Genomic DNA, 16,166 nt, shown 5'->3' on the forward strand with positions numbered 1-16,166 from the left:
ATTTTTAAAATTATTATAAAATATAAAATTTTTCCTTATCAAATTTTGCTGGAAATATAATAATTTAAAAGTTAATTCCATTATCAGTTTTTTCGAAACGATACCAAAATTTATTAAGGATACTAAAAATTATGTAAATATACCCATTATCAACTTATAAACCGTAGATTTGACAAAAGCTTGATCATAAACAGTTTTTTTAGGAAGCTCTCGGGATTTTTAATGGCTGTAACATTAAAATTAAAAACTCGCTGCTATCTTTGGCGGCTGGACCCTGCTGCTGCTTCTTTAATGAGATATCTGAAATGAAAACGACAATGCCAAATCCCCAAATCCAGCGAGCATTTTTATTTTGGGTTTCTTTAGAACATCAACCATTATGTATCAATGGCAAGTGATGCTCTCATCCCATTTTCAACCAACACATACAAGAATTCATCCCGCAAATAATGCAGCATCGCGGCAAGGTAGGCCCAAGCTTATCAATCATCATTATTGTTGAAACATAATTATACATTTTGTGTTTGTACATCCAAATTATAAACCCACATATAGAACACAAGCATGCAAAGGAATTCTCACCACCGCAATAACAATAATATTGTTATTACTAAAGTAAACAACAACAACAATAAGAATAAAGTTATCAAGGCAAGGCCAGTTTGGTTCTAAACTAAAAATGCCGGGCAACTTACCAAAATTGAATAGCTCAAACCCTTCTCTCCAAGAATAATAAGCGTGAGTGATTCATATTTGGGTTACAAAGATGACAGCTATAAATCCATCGCAACAGCTTCCGGAGGAAGCAGATGCAACTGAACTGTTGGGATCTGTGGCTGGGTCTGGGATTTAAGAGGTTTGAGAGGAGAACCTACTAGCTTCTTCTCCTTCGCCATTGTTCCAAGCACCTTCCTAACTTCATTTGCCAGCTCTATAACCAAGTCATCCTCATGACCTGTTTCCACGCACAAAAAAAAAAAAAAAAAAAAATTCCCAACCATATTTCTTCATTCACTCCTTCAACATGTTTTTATACATGCATATACGGTTAAATGATATATTCACTATCAGTTTTAAGTGGGCAAAGATAAACCACAAGACTGACCTATATCAAACATGGCCTTCTCCAGCGAGAAAAGATAATCCCTATTGTTCCCACAGGGTCCAACAGCAGTTGCAATTTGCCTGAAAATTTTAATAGAAAAGCTTTTTTTTTATTAAAAAAAGGGTACCAAGCATATGTTACAATAGAGCTCACACCAAAAACTTCCAACAAATGATTGAAAAGGTAACAATGGAAGTATTGGGATACTACCAGGCCATTTCCTCCAACGGAGCAGGCCCCAGGTAATACTTGTTTGAAACTTTGTCAGGAGTAGATGTGAACCTGCATAAAGTAACATTTTTGTTAAGGAAGTTGTGCATTAAAGGTTTGCTTCTTTTTTCCAACCTATTACAAACGGGACGAAAAAAAAGGACATGAGAATTTAAAAAGCAGGCTAACTTACACAATAACTCCGCTTAGAGCAGGCCGCAGGGGATCTGTTTCCTGATTGAAAGCAATCACACGTAAACTTAAGCATGGAAAATGAAGACAAACTTGAAGAGACAAGCAAAGAAAACCATTTCCAAGCACTAGGAAATCTCATACCTTGAAGAAGTCCACGAGGGTCTTCTGATCATATTCACATTCCCTTCTCTCCAAGTACTACAAATTTGGAAATAAAATACACATTTTGTTTCTGAGTAATATGCAAATTAGTTGAGATAAAGGATGCTGAAAAATGACAGATTGTTTTTTTTTTTTTTGATAAAAAAAATTGCAGATTGTTAAATGATACGAAAAGGGACTAGATTTTAAGTGCCTGAAGAATTTTCCTTTTATAACACAAAATACAAATAATAATTAGAAACCTGCATTGCTGCTCTTTCCTTTTCAGGACGGCCCCGAACACAATAAGCAGCACCCCACTGAAAGAAATAATGTAGACTTAGCAAATAAAGAAAACAGGAAGCTCTTAGCAAGACTGTGAATAATTAGAAACAATGATCAAGAGCACATTAACGTAAAATACAAATCTCTTGCTCTAAGACAGCCTCCATAATATGCAACAACTTTAAGTAACCCAGAAGAAAACAATTGAAGGCACGATCTTGATAACTAGGAGATCATAAGACAGGAAAGAGTTGCTGTCAGCTGCTACTTACACAAACGGCTCCTTCAATGTGCTCCAAGGTGCAAGTCCTTGCAGGATCTTCAGGTGTACCTCTGTGATCAATGCATGCTGTAATGCAGAATAAAGAAGATGCATAAGCAGTAACAAAAAAAAAATACCGCAAAAGATGCTTAGCAAGGCCAAAAATTAATACTTACCAAGGTCAAAAACACGCCTGTAATCCTTGATGAAGCCTATGACTTTCTCATCATACTCAAACCCAGGGTTCCAGACCAGTGAACCATAACCAAACACCCAGAAAACCATACTCCTGAGAAAATGAAGCTTTTTTCACTAATATTATTAGATGAAAACAATGGCATCACGACACAATATAGAATGACAACGGCAGTTCCTTTTGAAATGGTTATTGTCCAAGTTGTGGCAAGGCAATGCGTTTTGGATTAGTTTAATTAAATAGCGGAGAGAGAGTGTTAGATTTTTTATTTGATTTGATTTGTTAAAAACAAAAAGTAAATCCCTAAACTCCAAATTACGACAAAGAAAAAGATTAAATAAGCACTCAAGATACTTGAAAAGAAAAATGATTGAAACGAACAAATTAACCCGTATATTAAAATTATTATTAACGAAAAGAAAGCGGATTGAAGTCCCGATTATTAGAAAAAAAAAGGATGGCTCCATATCAGTGAAGGGCTCAAACACGTAAGTTGCGCTAGTATTTAGGTCGTTATTATTTGAGAGAGGAAGACCCAAAAAGAATAAAAAATAAAAAAAAGAGGGAGGGAGGGGTCGGGGTTCTTGATTCTCATTAACAGGAGAGAAATGAAATTCACATTCGGATTTTTATAACGAAGAAGCAAAAGAGGTAGAGAACTTACAACAACTTTGATAGATGAAAGAGAGAAAACCTTGGGAGTGATCTACTCTGAGATAGAATAAAATACGATGGAGGGGTGGACGCAGGCAACTTATAAAGGGGATGGATGATTTATAGATTAAAATTGCGTGGTCCTCTCTCTCTCTCTCTCGCTCTCTCTTAGGGTTTTGGTTTGTGTCAGATCCTAGGCTTGGAGGCTTCCATTTTCCAAGACCAATAGAAAGAGCAAAGGAGATGAAGAGGACTGAAGGTGGCGGCGATGGCATGTTCCAGGGTATTTATAGCTGTCACTGCCTAATAATTAGGAAAGGAAATGCTAATTCAAATCCAACTGGCTGAGCAAGAAGCCCACAACCTCATGCCCTCAACTACGTCTATATATATTGTCGAAAAAGGAGCAAACATAACATTAAAAGGAATCAGTCAAAGAGCTCGGTACACATAAACTCCACTAGCATCTGCCAAGACAGTAAAGGGGATAGAGACTCCGGTGGAATATTACAAATGCAAAATAATAATAATAATAATAACCGGAGGTTGGAAATTGCTTTCCCATCCTGCTAAAGCATCCACGTATTTATTGCTTTTTTTGAACTAGTGTTTAAACGACTTACAATCAATAGATATCATAGGTATCCTCTACTCCTCTATCATGTGGACAATATAATTTTAGTACTTGAATCATTAGACAACATTAATAGTCAATCTCAAGGTTGGTAAGGTTTAAACTTTTGGGTCATTTTCAAGCTTTATACATTTGAGATGTGTCTATAAAAGTTAATAATTCAATTTTTATGATAGTCTCAAATGTTGGCTTCAGCTCTTTATCTTTTAAAATTGTTCATTAAAAAAGACATCTAAATTAAGTTTGAAGCAACTTTATTTATAAATTTTCTATTGAAAATATGAAACTAACAATTGAGCGCAAAGGGAGTGCCCACTCCTTGGCCACTAAAACTGTGTAAAGACAATTTTCATATTTAAGACGTTGACAATTTATTGAATGATATTTTTGGGTTGTGTTGAATACATGGATGATATTTAGCTCATCAATGAAAATTATGTTACTTGGGAAAACATATTTTGGAGATTGGATCAAATCGAATCACTCCATCTAATACCTTGGATCATGGATATTGGATTGGATTGAAACTGTGATTGCTTGGCCTGTTATTATTATATTGTATTGAGCTTATCTTATTGTTGTTTTAGCTGGTTTGTGATATATAAGCCTTGAAATAATCTATTTAATTCAGAGACTTGTATAGGTTAATGTACCCAGAGAATTCAACACTTAAGTTGTTTTTATGAGGAATCTTTTTTGTATGAGTGCCTCTTGAGAGTAAACCCCTTGTGTTAAGGTTTTACTTGTTGAATTCACAAAGGATGAATTTAGTGGTGAGAGTATTGAGTCTTCAAGATACAAATGTGAGGAATATTGTCACGAGGTGTGATACGTTAGAATCATTTGTTGTAATTGTTGAAGAAAGTGAATATTTCTCATAGAGCTAGGCTCCACAGACATACGAGAACTGAATTGCATAAAAAACTCCCTTGTCACTCATTCAATATGATAGTCTGTTTCTACGCAACTGTTTCGAGTTAACAATTTCCAAGAGACTGAGACAAAAGAGTGAATAAGTTGACTCCTAATGGGTGGAAATTCTAGGAAATCTCTTACAGAGAGCTTACATAAGCTCTCATTTAATACTAAAGTAGAGTACTAGGTAATCTCGGCTAAACTAGCCATATATGCCACTTTTTTTAATTAGGCTTATAAGCCAATTTTTTGAAAATTTAAGGAAATAGGCCATTTTTTTAGAGAGAAACGAAAAGCGCACCCACTTTCCCTCAACGGTCACTTTTTGAATGTTGGTCGTGCAAGGTAAAAAATTTTAAAAGAGGGGCAACAATCAATTTTTTTACCTATAAATACCCTCAAATTTATTTACTTTCACTCAATCCTATTCTCTCAATTCTTTCTAATCTCCTAACTTTTTCAACTCTCTTAAATTTCTCCAGTTCTTGTTCTAAATTCTTTGACATTCTCATTTAAAAATATTAGTTTTTAATTATTTTGTATTTTATTTGTTCGAAATAAGTTTTCACGAATGGCAACCTCTTTAATTCGTTTCGACAACAACCACATTTCCACCGCTCAAGTAGTAATGGTAAGACGAAAATTTAATTTTTGTTATTTTTTATTAAGTTAAACTTAATTTAATTTTTTATTTAATTTAAAATATTTTCTTTTCATTATAAATATGCAGATGATTATGTTTTGGAGGGGTTCATACATAATTTGGCAAAGCCTCCGATTACTGAAATTCGTGGTTACTTACAATAGGTGGGATTCTTGCATACATCTCGTATGCTCGGAGGCTGCAAACTCGATCCTAGACTCATCAGTGCGTTGGTGGAAAGATGGAGGCCTGAGACGCACTTTCCGTCTTCCATGCGGCGAGTGTAAAATTACACTAGAGGACGTGGCATTACAACTCGGTCTGCCGGTAGATGGGCCAGTCGTCACGGGAGCAACGATCGTTCCCGGTAAAGAGGATCTCTACGCGACATTGTTGGGGAAGGTCTCGAACAAGTCTGACGTTGGCCGAATATCAATGAATTGGTTGGTGAAAATTTTCCAAAAGCTTCCTGTGCACGCGATCGAGGTCGTTAAAGAACAATATGCCCGAGCATTCATCCTTCAGTTAATCGGGGGCATTTTAATGCCCGATAAATCTCTAAATTTGGTGCACATAAGGTGACTACTACACCTAGTAAACTTTAAAGTTTGCTCACAAATCCAAAAAGTTTGAATGCTTTCTACAATTTAGATCTCTTAAGAACAGTGAAGAACAATTGAAATAAAATTTAAAACCTAAAAACGAGAGAAAAACTAAACTAAATTTGCTAAAGAAAATCTAGGCTAAGTGAATTATGTCCATCACATGTGCTAAAGGAGCCTATTTATAGATTTTAAATGGTCGTCGTCCTTACCTTATGTTAGCTGACGTGCTTGAACTTTAAGTTTGATTGTGTAGACCAAAACACCCCTACTTTATGTTTAATTTTCGTCACAGAGTTGGTGTCGCGACACACCAGGTCCTGTGTCGTGACATGGCAATCAATATACTCCTCTTGGGCTATCTTCAGGGGTATGTCGCAACACCCTCAATCAATGTCGCGACATCGAAGGCAGTCTTGAGCTTTCTCCATTTTTCTCCCAATGTTGCAATACTGAACATTTCATATTGCGACATAACGACCAATATTGGTTTATTACGCCTTCTAAATGTCTCCTGCATACTCACAAAGTACGTTAGCTCTTCCTTAGGCCTCACTCGGCCCCTAAGGTTAATAAAAGACTCAATTTACACATTTTATTAAATGTAAATAAAACTAAGAAAACTTAACTAAAACATAATGAAAATGCTTGTATTCAATCTCTTTAAATGCGAAAACTAGTTTAATCCGCTACACCAAATTATGATAGATCAGTAATAGGTAAGCTTTCTTATCCTTTTGTACTCAAGGATTCGAGGAAGGAGAAACTAAGGGCACTTAATAAGTTTTTGCAAATTGGATTATCGGTTTTAAGGATGAATAACTTCGATTTAACAGATTTATGTGGTTGTCATGCTTAGCTACCAAGACGAAGGAGGCTCTGACGTTGGGACAAGCTAAGCTAACAAGGAAAAAGGATCTAAGCTGAGTCATTGTACCTTGCTTTTTGGGTGATAGAACGATGTTATGTTGCTTGCATGAACGATGTTGGATATGTACTGAGTTGGTATGAGTTCATGGTGTGTGTTTTGTTGGATGAAAGAGTAGGATGTGTATGTATAACTACTGTGTGATCTTTTTCTGTTGTCTATTGCCTATTATATGGTTGTTAAATTAACGATAAATTAGTTTATGTACTGTATGTACAATATTAAGTTGCGTGACTGTGCCTACGTGCTTATGAATTGTGGAGTGTGGAGGAAAAAGTATTGACAAGTTAGATGAAGTTAGGATTGGGCAGATGGTTGGGTGCAAACCGTGGTGAGTGAAACTCTGGGCCTTGCGGAGGGGACATTACGGTGTTAAAGCATCAAGGTTAAAAGTGAGGTGAAATGGAGGAATGGGTGGATTGAATGGGAAATATAGGGAGGTTGGGCAACATCATGAAATAATTATTTATTAGCTCACTAGAATGACCATGACGACGATTATTGATTAGTTCTTTGGGGCGACACCATGACGATAATTACTAGTTTCCATAGAGCAACACCATGATGGTGGTCAACATGCTCTATAGGGCGACACTACGATGGTAGTAAGGTCCTTCGATGTGACACCATGTTAATGATTATTGGATCCTTTTGGGTGACACCTCAAAGAAGGTTTAAGGTGTAAGACCATAGCTCGACTATGGTAACATAAAGAGTCCACCAGGATAATAACCATGGGAAAGTCCACTAGGACATTAAACATGGGGTTACATGTGTAAGACCATAGCTCAGGAATGGAAAGATAGATAGTTTGTCAGGCTAGTAAACACAAGGTAGTCTGCCAGGACGTAGAACATGGGGTTACTTGTGTGATATTCGCAAAACACAATACAAAGAGACCCCACCAAGATATAAAGTAGAAGTCATGGTGTAATGAGTGCTATAAGATATAAGACCCAAATGAAGTTGGTAAACCTGAGGAACATAAACTAGCAAGATAATAAGAGAATTCAGCATAGGTGAGGATGAGTAGAGCCAAAGAAGCGTCTCAACCCAGTTAGGTTGAAAGGTGGGGGTATTACTTAGAAAATGAGGTAAATGTAATGTACAACAATAAGAGTCTGCCAGGGATGCCTCAAATTCCACATTATTTAAGAAGATATGGAATAGGCTATAATGGGATACAGTCTTAACTTGTAAGTCGACAAAGAGGTAGCCGAAAGATTGGGTAGACTAACTAGAGTCTTCATGGGAGGTATGTCAGCTCAAGGCTGAATGATCGTTAAAGCCGCAATAAAATAGTTCACCGCTTATAAACAAGTTATCATTTATAGTAAAATAATACACCAAAAATATAAGAAATTAAATCAGCAGTGCCTGCAAGTGCACAGTCAAATTTTAATATAGTATAGTTTACAACGAAACACTTGGAAGTATTCTAAGGATCATATCCAAGGGAGGATGTAGTAAATATATAAAACGTTTTTAAAATAATAAGTCTAGGTAGTAATAATTAATTCCTAATTCCGATAATTCATAAAATAGAGTAATAAGAGAAATTAAATACCTAAAATAAATAAATAAGAAAAATAGCAAACGACTTAAATCAATAAATCAATCAAGAAGATTAACTCGCTTTAAGGTTTGTAATTAACTTTGGATTAGGGTTTTAAAGTGGATTAGCTATTGATTAACCAATTATTATCTCACGGCCTCTAACTAATTAATCGATTGGTTAATACTCACTTATCTCCCGACCTCACTTTCTCAACTAGGTTAAATTACGATTTACTCGGTTTGACTTATCTACCGATCTTATCTAACCTATGATAACTTCCTAGGGTTGTCAAGCCAAGGGTTTAAGAATGTGTGATCTATACCAACTAATCCTCTCGATAAACCTTAAATCCTCCATTAATCACATCCCCGTAAACTCATTAATCTCCCCTAAGGGATTTAGCTACTCATGTTAATCATAATCTCTAACTTAATTGAATAAATCATGTAAAGAACACGATTGAATGAAATGAGAAATGAGAAATGAGATTAGAATAATCATGGACTGATATTGAATAGAGAATAGAGTAGTAAATCGATTGATCAAAATAATGAAATATGTTGACTGCAAAGAAGGAATAAACTAAATACTTCAATAATATAAAATAATTTTTGGATCGAAACCGATTCAAAGAGTTAAGAAAATTGAAAGAAAACTAATCTAATCCTACTCCTAAACTAAATGGGTTTTTTATTACGTTTAGGACGACTTAGTTACATCAAACCCCTAAAGTCTTATTTATAAGAGTATTGGCAACCCAAATTTTGTCTTCGACACATCTTAGGCCTTGTATCGTTTGTTTCATGCTTTGATAGCTTGGGAAGCTTGTGCATCACTTCTACCTTGCTTCCACGTCAATTGGGCCCATAAATCTTCACCCAACACACTCAATTTAACATATTAGAACTACCTATGACTCGTGTCAACCTAATAGGTCACAACACTCACAAATTGTGTTAAAAACACTTATTTTACTAATATTTAATCTTAAGTATGAAATAATGAAAACATAATATTAAATACTAAATTGCATAGAAAATAAAATGAAATACTGAAAACATAATATTAAATACTAAATTGCATAGAAAAGAAACTTCTTAAGTGCGAAAATAACTCGAATTAACTACTACATTTGACGAAAGGTCAAATACGTCCACACTTAAGTCTTTGCCTGTCCTTAAGAAAACTAAATAAAAACTAAAAATAAACTAAACTAAAAACAGAAAATAACATGCAAACCAAATAAAATGAACTCTAGCTAGTTTGATACATGCAATTAGATAGAAATATATTAACAAGTTAGTGTAAATAAACATGTAAGTCTAGAGTGATATACAATTGAATCACAATTTCTAAAGTAAGACAGGTTAGTTCAATAAATTACAAAGCAAACAAATAAAAGAATGTTAAGTATAAGTTTCCATAAAAACAAATATAAAAATATACACGTATGTTCAAATAAATATATGTAACACCCCTAACCCGTATCCGTCACTAGATTAGGATTACGGAGCACTACCGTGCAATCAGAAGCATTTAAACTTAACTTCATTCAATAATACAAACAAATCATATACCAATCACATACATATATATTGTCCCTAAATCGAGGCCTTGAAGCCCTAATAATACCTTAGAAATGATTTGTGACCAATTTGAAATCATTTGGAAAGTCTAGGAAAAAGTTGCTAAATTTTGAATACAGGGGTCACACGGCTGTGTGGCTCACATAGCTGAGACACACGCCTATGTCTCAGGTCGTGTAACCTTCGAACTAGGGACACAGGGCCGTGTCCCTGCTTGTGTCATCACCTGTGTAACTCTTTGAGTAGGGTCACACGGCTGTGTCACACGTCCGTGTGCCAGGCGATGTAACTCTCTGAGTTTCCCCACACGCCCGTGTGCCAGGCCGTGTAACTCACTAACTTGCATGAAAAGGAACTCTCAAATGACACATGACCATGTCACCAGGCCGTGTGCCCTACACGGCTAAGTCAGATGCTCGTGTCACAGGCCGCGTGGACCTAAATTTTGTCTAAAATCAAGCCATTTCTAATACCATTTCATGCATAAACATTTAGGTCTTTTGTGCACATTTCCAAGGCACCAAAACCCTATAAAAACATTCATATAATTGCCATTTCAAGAATCCTATTTCAACTAACCAATGTGCCATTCAAAGGCACCTCAAATACATTAATCAACACTTACCAAAACATGTTAATTTTACCAAATTTCAAACATCAAATTCTAATTCAATACTTTCCAAAACATGCCATAACTTGAAAATAATCATACCAATTCAAAACATACCATATGAGTCATTCAAAACATGCATCGTAAGATAACCAAAATGACACAATCTAGCAAGGAATCAAATAATACCAACAAAGTTAACTTACACAACTTATACATGCCAATTCACCAACTAAACAGTCAACAAAATGCCATTAAAATTCACCTTATACATGCCATTATAACCTTGGCAAAAACATTCAAAAACTACCGATATTTATGCTGGATAGTGTGATAGATCTCCGATGAGCTTCCAAATTGATCAAGCTTCCAATAATCTATGAAACATAGGAAGAAACTACATAAGCAATCGATGATTAGTAAGTTCGTAGAAAACAAAAATAACTTACCATTTCATTTACATAACATAAAGTATAAGCATAATATAACCCAAACCATAAGCTTGGCACAAGCCTATACATCATCATCAATACACAAGTTAGCATACTTGCACATAACTCAAATGAATAAACTATAATATAAGTCATTTTCCATATGAAATGCATCAATTAGTTCATGCATTCTTTCCATAAGGTCATGCTTGATTCCATTTGAATACTTACCTTTTCAATACCTTTTCTTGCCCGTTGAACCATCTAGAATTTCATTAGATACTCGGGAAAGCTCACACAAATTGTGCCTTTACATATAACCGTAGCCTTTCCTTTACATTATTGCTCACATGAGCTGTGGAGAATCCACAAAAAATGTAGGACCTCAGCCATTGGTAGGACATTCAAGACCAGCACTCGAAACATGAAATCTCAAATGACATGTCATTTGTATCCTACGAATTCCTAAGGTTCAACCGGGACTCGATATCCGTCAGTTCATCATAATATTGATAGCTTTATACATTGGTCATTTGCATTATAAATAACATTATAACATTCAATTTAGATACATAAAGACGATAATCGTTCATACGAACTTACCTCAATGATTAAGGGCGTAGAAATTAGATCAAGCTAATCCAAAGCTTTTTCTTTTCCTTGATCTAGGTCTGTACGTGGTTTATCTTGATCTAAATAGAAAATTTCAATCCATTTAATACTTATATTATTAAACTTAATCCACATTTCACATTTATGCAAAATTACTATTTTCCCTTAACATTTTAACATTTTTACAATTTACTCCTTAAGCTTATAACTTAAAATCTAACCATTTTAGGCTCAATCCATGTTAAACCAAATATGCAAAGGACCTTGAAGCAACCCATGTTTATCATCATTTCACATTATAGCCCTAGAATTCATACCTTTAATAATTTAGTCCCTAATTTCCAAAATTCATCAAAAATCATTTTACAAAACTTGTTCATTTTTCAACCACGATTCATAATCTATCATTTAATATCAACAATCATTCAAGAACATTCATGGCATAACCTTCAACCTTTAATAGTTTCATAAATTGACCCCTGGGCTAGCTAGATTAAGCTACAAAGAACTCAAAAACATAAAAATAATTAAAAACGAGGGCTAAAATTACTTACATGCAAGACTTGCACTTAGTCGAACCTTAGTGTTCAAAAATGGTGTTTTCTTTGCCCTTAAATTTGGTGAAGAAGACAACAATATGGATGATACCATCTTTTAGTTTCTTTTGATTTAATTATTTATTAAATTACCATTTTAACCTTGTTTAATAGCCAAACAAAACATTAAACTTATGCCTATATTTTTCCACTACTTTCTTAAAGGGTATAATTACAATTTAAGTCCTTTAATTTAAGATCCCATAGTCATTTGACCCTTTTAACAAATAGAACTCAAGTTTTACCCTTTTATGATTTAATCCTTTTTACTTAATTAGCTATGTAAACATCAAAATTTCTTAAAATTTTTTAACATGACATTAATATATAGACATTAAAATAATAATAAAATAATAATTTACTTGTTAGATTTGTGGTCCCAAAACCACTGATCCAATTTCACTAAAAATGGGTTGTTACAATATAAGTGGTAAAAACATCAAAACTCTACAGAATTTCATCCACATAAGGTACTACCTAAGTCACATAGGACTTTTTGGCTTGTAACATTCTGAAGCTTAGGTTGGTTTGAAATTCAATGAGCAGGCTCGACAAAACAACTAAGTATAAAAGTAGTTTGGCACACTGTATTGTCCCAATACTCCCAAAGTATTGGGGACAATATATTCCTTATCTCTCAATTGACTAAGGCATAGTATAGTATTAATGAGTACAATCATTTGAGCTTGTACGCTTTTTTTATTCGAACAAAGGTGAGTGTACTTGTTTTCTAACTCACTTTGTTTTTTTAATTTTTCATTGAGATTTTCTAGACTGGAATTTGGCATTACTTTTTTCTACAGGCTCAAAATTCTTATACTCACTATACCTTACAATTCCTTAAGCACTAAATTATTTCTCTTGTTGAAACCAGTGAGATGTATCTACTTAATCCCTCAATATCAATGGTCGAATGTCTAAATCCATGCAAGGACCAAGAAACAAAGGATCAAAATAGATTATTTATTAGGCTTAAGTTTTCATTTGCGGTTCATCAAGAAAATGGATTCAGGCTCAAAATAGGTACTAGGGAAAATATTTATGGGATAGCTTTTTGGCTCTAAAATGTCTACCAAAGAATGCTTTACGTCGTCCCTAGGTAATTCTATACATGGATAAAATAGGCCAAGTCTATCAATTTCTACAACTTATAATCCAATTAAACATGTATGCTATTTATATACCTATTTATCATGCGGTATATGTAACATCTTAAATCTATTCACAATGTAATAAATTTAAATAAGTAGTTTAAAATAAAAAATTAGAACCAATTATTTATCAAACTAAATTTACAATTTATTCACAAAATCCTATTAACATGATCCTAACCAATCACTTGTATTTCTACAAGCTCAAGCACATAAAAGACATTCAAAAATAAAATTTTAAAAACTATTAAAAACAAAGAAAATAAATTAAAAGAAAAATAATTTTTTTAAATTTTCCTAAATCACCCACACTTTATTCGACACATTGTCCTTGTTGTGCAATAAAAAATATAAAGGAAAGAGATTACCTGATTTGCTTGATTCGTGCAATACAATAGGTGGGACTACTCCCCCTCTAGGTTTTAGCTCTATATTGTTGTGCTTTCAAATTTGGGGTTCTTATTAAGAAAAATTAAACACACTACAGATATATAATATTAAAGTCTTATATAATTGAAAACTAAAAAAAAAATAAAATCATCCCAAATAAAAAATAAAAAAATGAAGTCCAAATTAAAAAAAATGGAAATTAATGAAATTGTTTAAAATTAGTCGAAATTAGGATCTGACACTTCATCCGCTTTGCTCGGTTTGTCTTTTGACTCCTCTTCCAAATCTTCATCCAGATCTTCTTCGAGGTCTTCCTCTTCCTCCAATTCTTTCTCATTCTTCTTCTTGATTGGTTCAATCTTTACCTCGTGCTTAGCTGGTTGGAGTTGTGACAGCTTCAACATGCTTTTCCTCGCATAGTCTTCAAAAATTGGTCTAGCTTTTTGCATCCATCAAACTATCCATTCCGAATCAGGTAGCGCGTTTTCACCTGGATGTGGTTTTGTCTTTATCGCTCTCTTTCATTTCTAATTCCCTATAAGATATTCCACACTCGGTTCTAAGATTGATTACTTGCTTGGTTTTAAGACGTGAGCTGGTCATCCTATCGACACCTTTGCTTGTCAGTATAAAGCTATCACTATGTGCGAGAAAAGTAGTTCCACCTTGTTTTTCCTTGCACATTAGATCATGCTCCGACATATCCATATTCCCACACAAACTCACTCCCTTGTTAAAATTTCATACAAAAAAGTTTCTTAGAACGTATGGACATTGGACATGTCCATTGTAGGGTACATTCTAGTTCTGATATATGTCAACCACGTTCGAGCCTTCAAATTTAACTTTTTTGGGAGAATGATATGGGATAGTCTTTACCCAAGTGGCGTTTCCATTCACCCTTTCTATCCATGAATAGCTTAATTATGTTTTCCATATTATCTTTTGGAAAATACATTAAATCCGTGCATTATAAAAAATCACAGAGATATAATGGGATGTCGTAATACCTTGCTATCTCCGGAGGTGAGATGGACATCTCCTTCCCTTGGACTAAAAACTGCATCCATGGTACCTTCATCGATATATTTGTATTCGCCTCTTTCAATGCAGTGTAAAATACATACGATTGAAAGGTATGTCGAATTGGTCGGGGGCATACAAAACTTCTCCCATCGTTGAAATTGAATCAACTCACGTGTTTCACTTTGAAATATGCTTAGCGAGTCGAAACATCATTCTCGTAAGGGGGATTTTCATTTGACAGCTCAAAGATTATTATCAAACTCCCTTTTGTCGTATTATGACATGGTTATCCGCTATGGATTCACTATTAGAAAGGTTGCTATGCATGATTTTGGGGTTAAATAACAAAGGAAAGATAGAGAATTCGCGAAATCTTGAAGAAAAAAGGTTGTGAATGAAGATTTGGTTGGCTATAATAGCTTGAATGGTGTAGCATCTGGTAAGGGCAATATATAAAATCCATCTAGGGCTTTACTTGCCATGCAGACTTGGTGAATATATTTGAAGATCGCGTCGAACCAAGAACAAAAAGTTCCCAAAAATGGTCTGCATGTCACACCATAGCTGGTGCATTGCGTGACACGACATTATTTTTCCCCTATTTTTATTGAATTCAAGGGTGTGTCATGCCATAAGTAGGATGTGGTGCGATACGACGACAAAATTCAACATTGTTAGGATCGTAGGGATTGTGTCTGATAACTCTTGAAAAGAGTTATATTTCATGCCTTCAGACTAGGTTAATTGTTTGTATTTAGGTGAATATAATTGCATTTTAGGATATTATATTAGGATTTTTTAGGGCATTACATTAAAGAGCTTGGACTGTGCTTAAATGTTATTATATGTTACTTTTAATTGTTTGCGAGAATAATTTGTTTGTTAATTGAGTGATAGGCGCAGAATGAGGAAAAGAAGTAAATGAACGAAGGTTTGGCGTGGCAAAAGGCTGGATAGTTTGCCAACACGGATGTCGTGGCAATGCCAGGAAGAGACCTAGTCAACACTTAACTATTATCAGCCCTGTTGTTCATATACCAAAAAAATCAGCCTAAAAAAGAGGAAAAAGATCATGGGATCATGGGATCATAGGCCTACTATAAAAGAACAGATATTAAACCCAAAAAGAAAAAGAAAAGAAGGGGGAGATGTTTGAGGAGACAATTGAAAAAAGATCATTGGACGAGAGTAGAGGATAATGGTTGAGAACAAGGCAGAATTATAAGGAAGAAGAAGAAGGCATTTTCTCTTGGCTAGCATTAGATTACAACGTCTAAGCTGTGGGGCTGGATAGGCGAAAGCCATCTTCCTAAAGTTCTTCTTTTACTTCTTTATTTACTATTTTGTGAATTGAATTGAGAAGAATGATGTTGAATGCTATTTTTAATTTGAATGTTATTTGCCAGCCTATAAGGTAATCTCATAGGGTTGGGATT

At 34.5% G+C, this 16,166-nt stretch overlaps 1 protein-coding gene across 3 annotated transcripts; it reads right to left on the bottom strand.

Annotated features, from left to right (window-relative positions):
* Positions 1-468: 468 nt before the first annotated feature.
* LOC105774461 (gamma-glutamylcyclotransferase 2-1) lies at positions 469-3,550 on the bottom strand. Of its 3 annotated transcripts, none has more exons than XM_052631900.1 (9): positions 3,059-3,550; positions 2,375-2,501; positions 2,209-2,285; positions 1,915-1,971; positions 1,652-1,708; positions 1,509-1,549; positions 1,316-1,387; positions 1,106-1,206; positions 469-955 (listed from the first exon to the last, which is right to left on the bottom strand). In XM_052631900.1, the coding sequence occupies exons 2-9, from the start codon at positions 2,481-2,483 to the stop codon at positions 774-776; spliced, it is 696 nt and encodes a 231-aa protein (XP_052487860.1). In that variant the 5' UTR covers positions 2,484-2,501; positions 3,059-3,550; the 3' UTR covers positions 469-773. The 3 variants fall into 3 exon arrangements, with proteins under 3 accessions (XP_052487860.1, XP_052487859.1, XP_012452417.1); XM_052631899.1 differs by having other exon boundaries at positions 2,375-2,487; positions 3,059-3,546; XM_012596963.2 differs by having other exon boundaries at positions 1,106-1,185; positions 2,375-2,487; positions 3,059-3,530.
* Positions 3,551-16,166: the final 12,616 nt, after the last annotated feature.

Source organism: Gossypium raimondii, chromosome 6, assembly GCF_025698545.1.
Source record: "Gossypium raimondii isolate GPD5lz chromosome 6, ASM2569854v1, whole genome shotgun sequence".
Taxonomy (NCBI): Eukaryota; Viridiplantae; Streptophyta; class Magnoliopsida; order Malvales; family Malvaceae; genus Gossypium; species Gossypium raimondii.

What these genes read in the sequence shown, in the direction of transcription:
- LOC105774461 (XM_052631900.1), bottom strand. Translation starts at nt 2,483, where the DNA reads ATGGTTTTCTGGGTGTTTGGTTATGGTTCACTGGTCTGGAACCCTGGG. An exon ending in CAGGCGTGTTTTTGACCTTG is followed by an intron (nt 2,286 to 2,374) that starts GTAAGTATTAAT and finishes TCTGCATTACAG; the next exon opens with CATGCATTGATCACAGAGGT. An exon ending in GAAGGCCATGTTTGATATAG is followed by an intron (nt 956 to 1,105) that starts GTCAGTCTTGTG and finishes GCGTGGAAACAG; the next exon opens with GTCATGAGGATGACTTGGTT.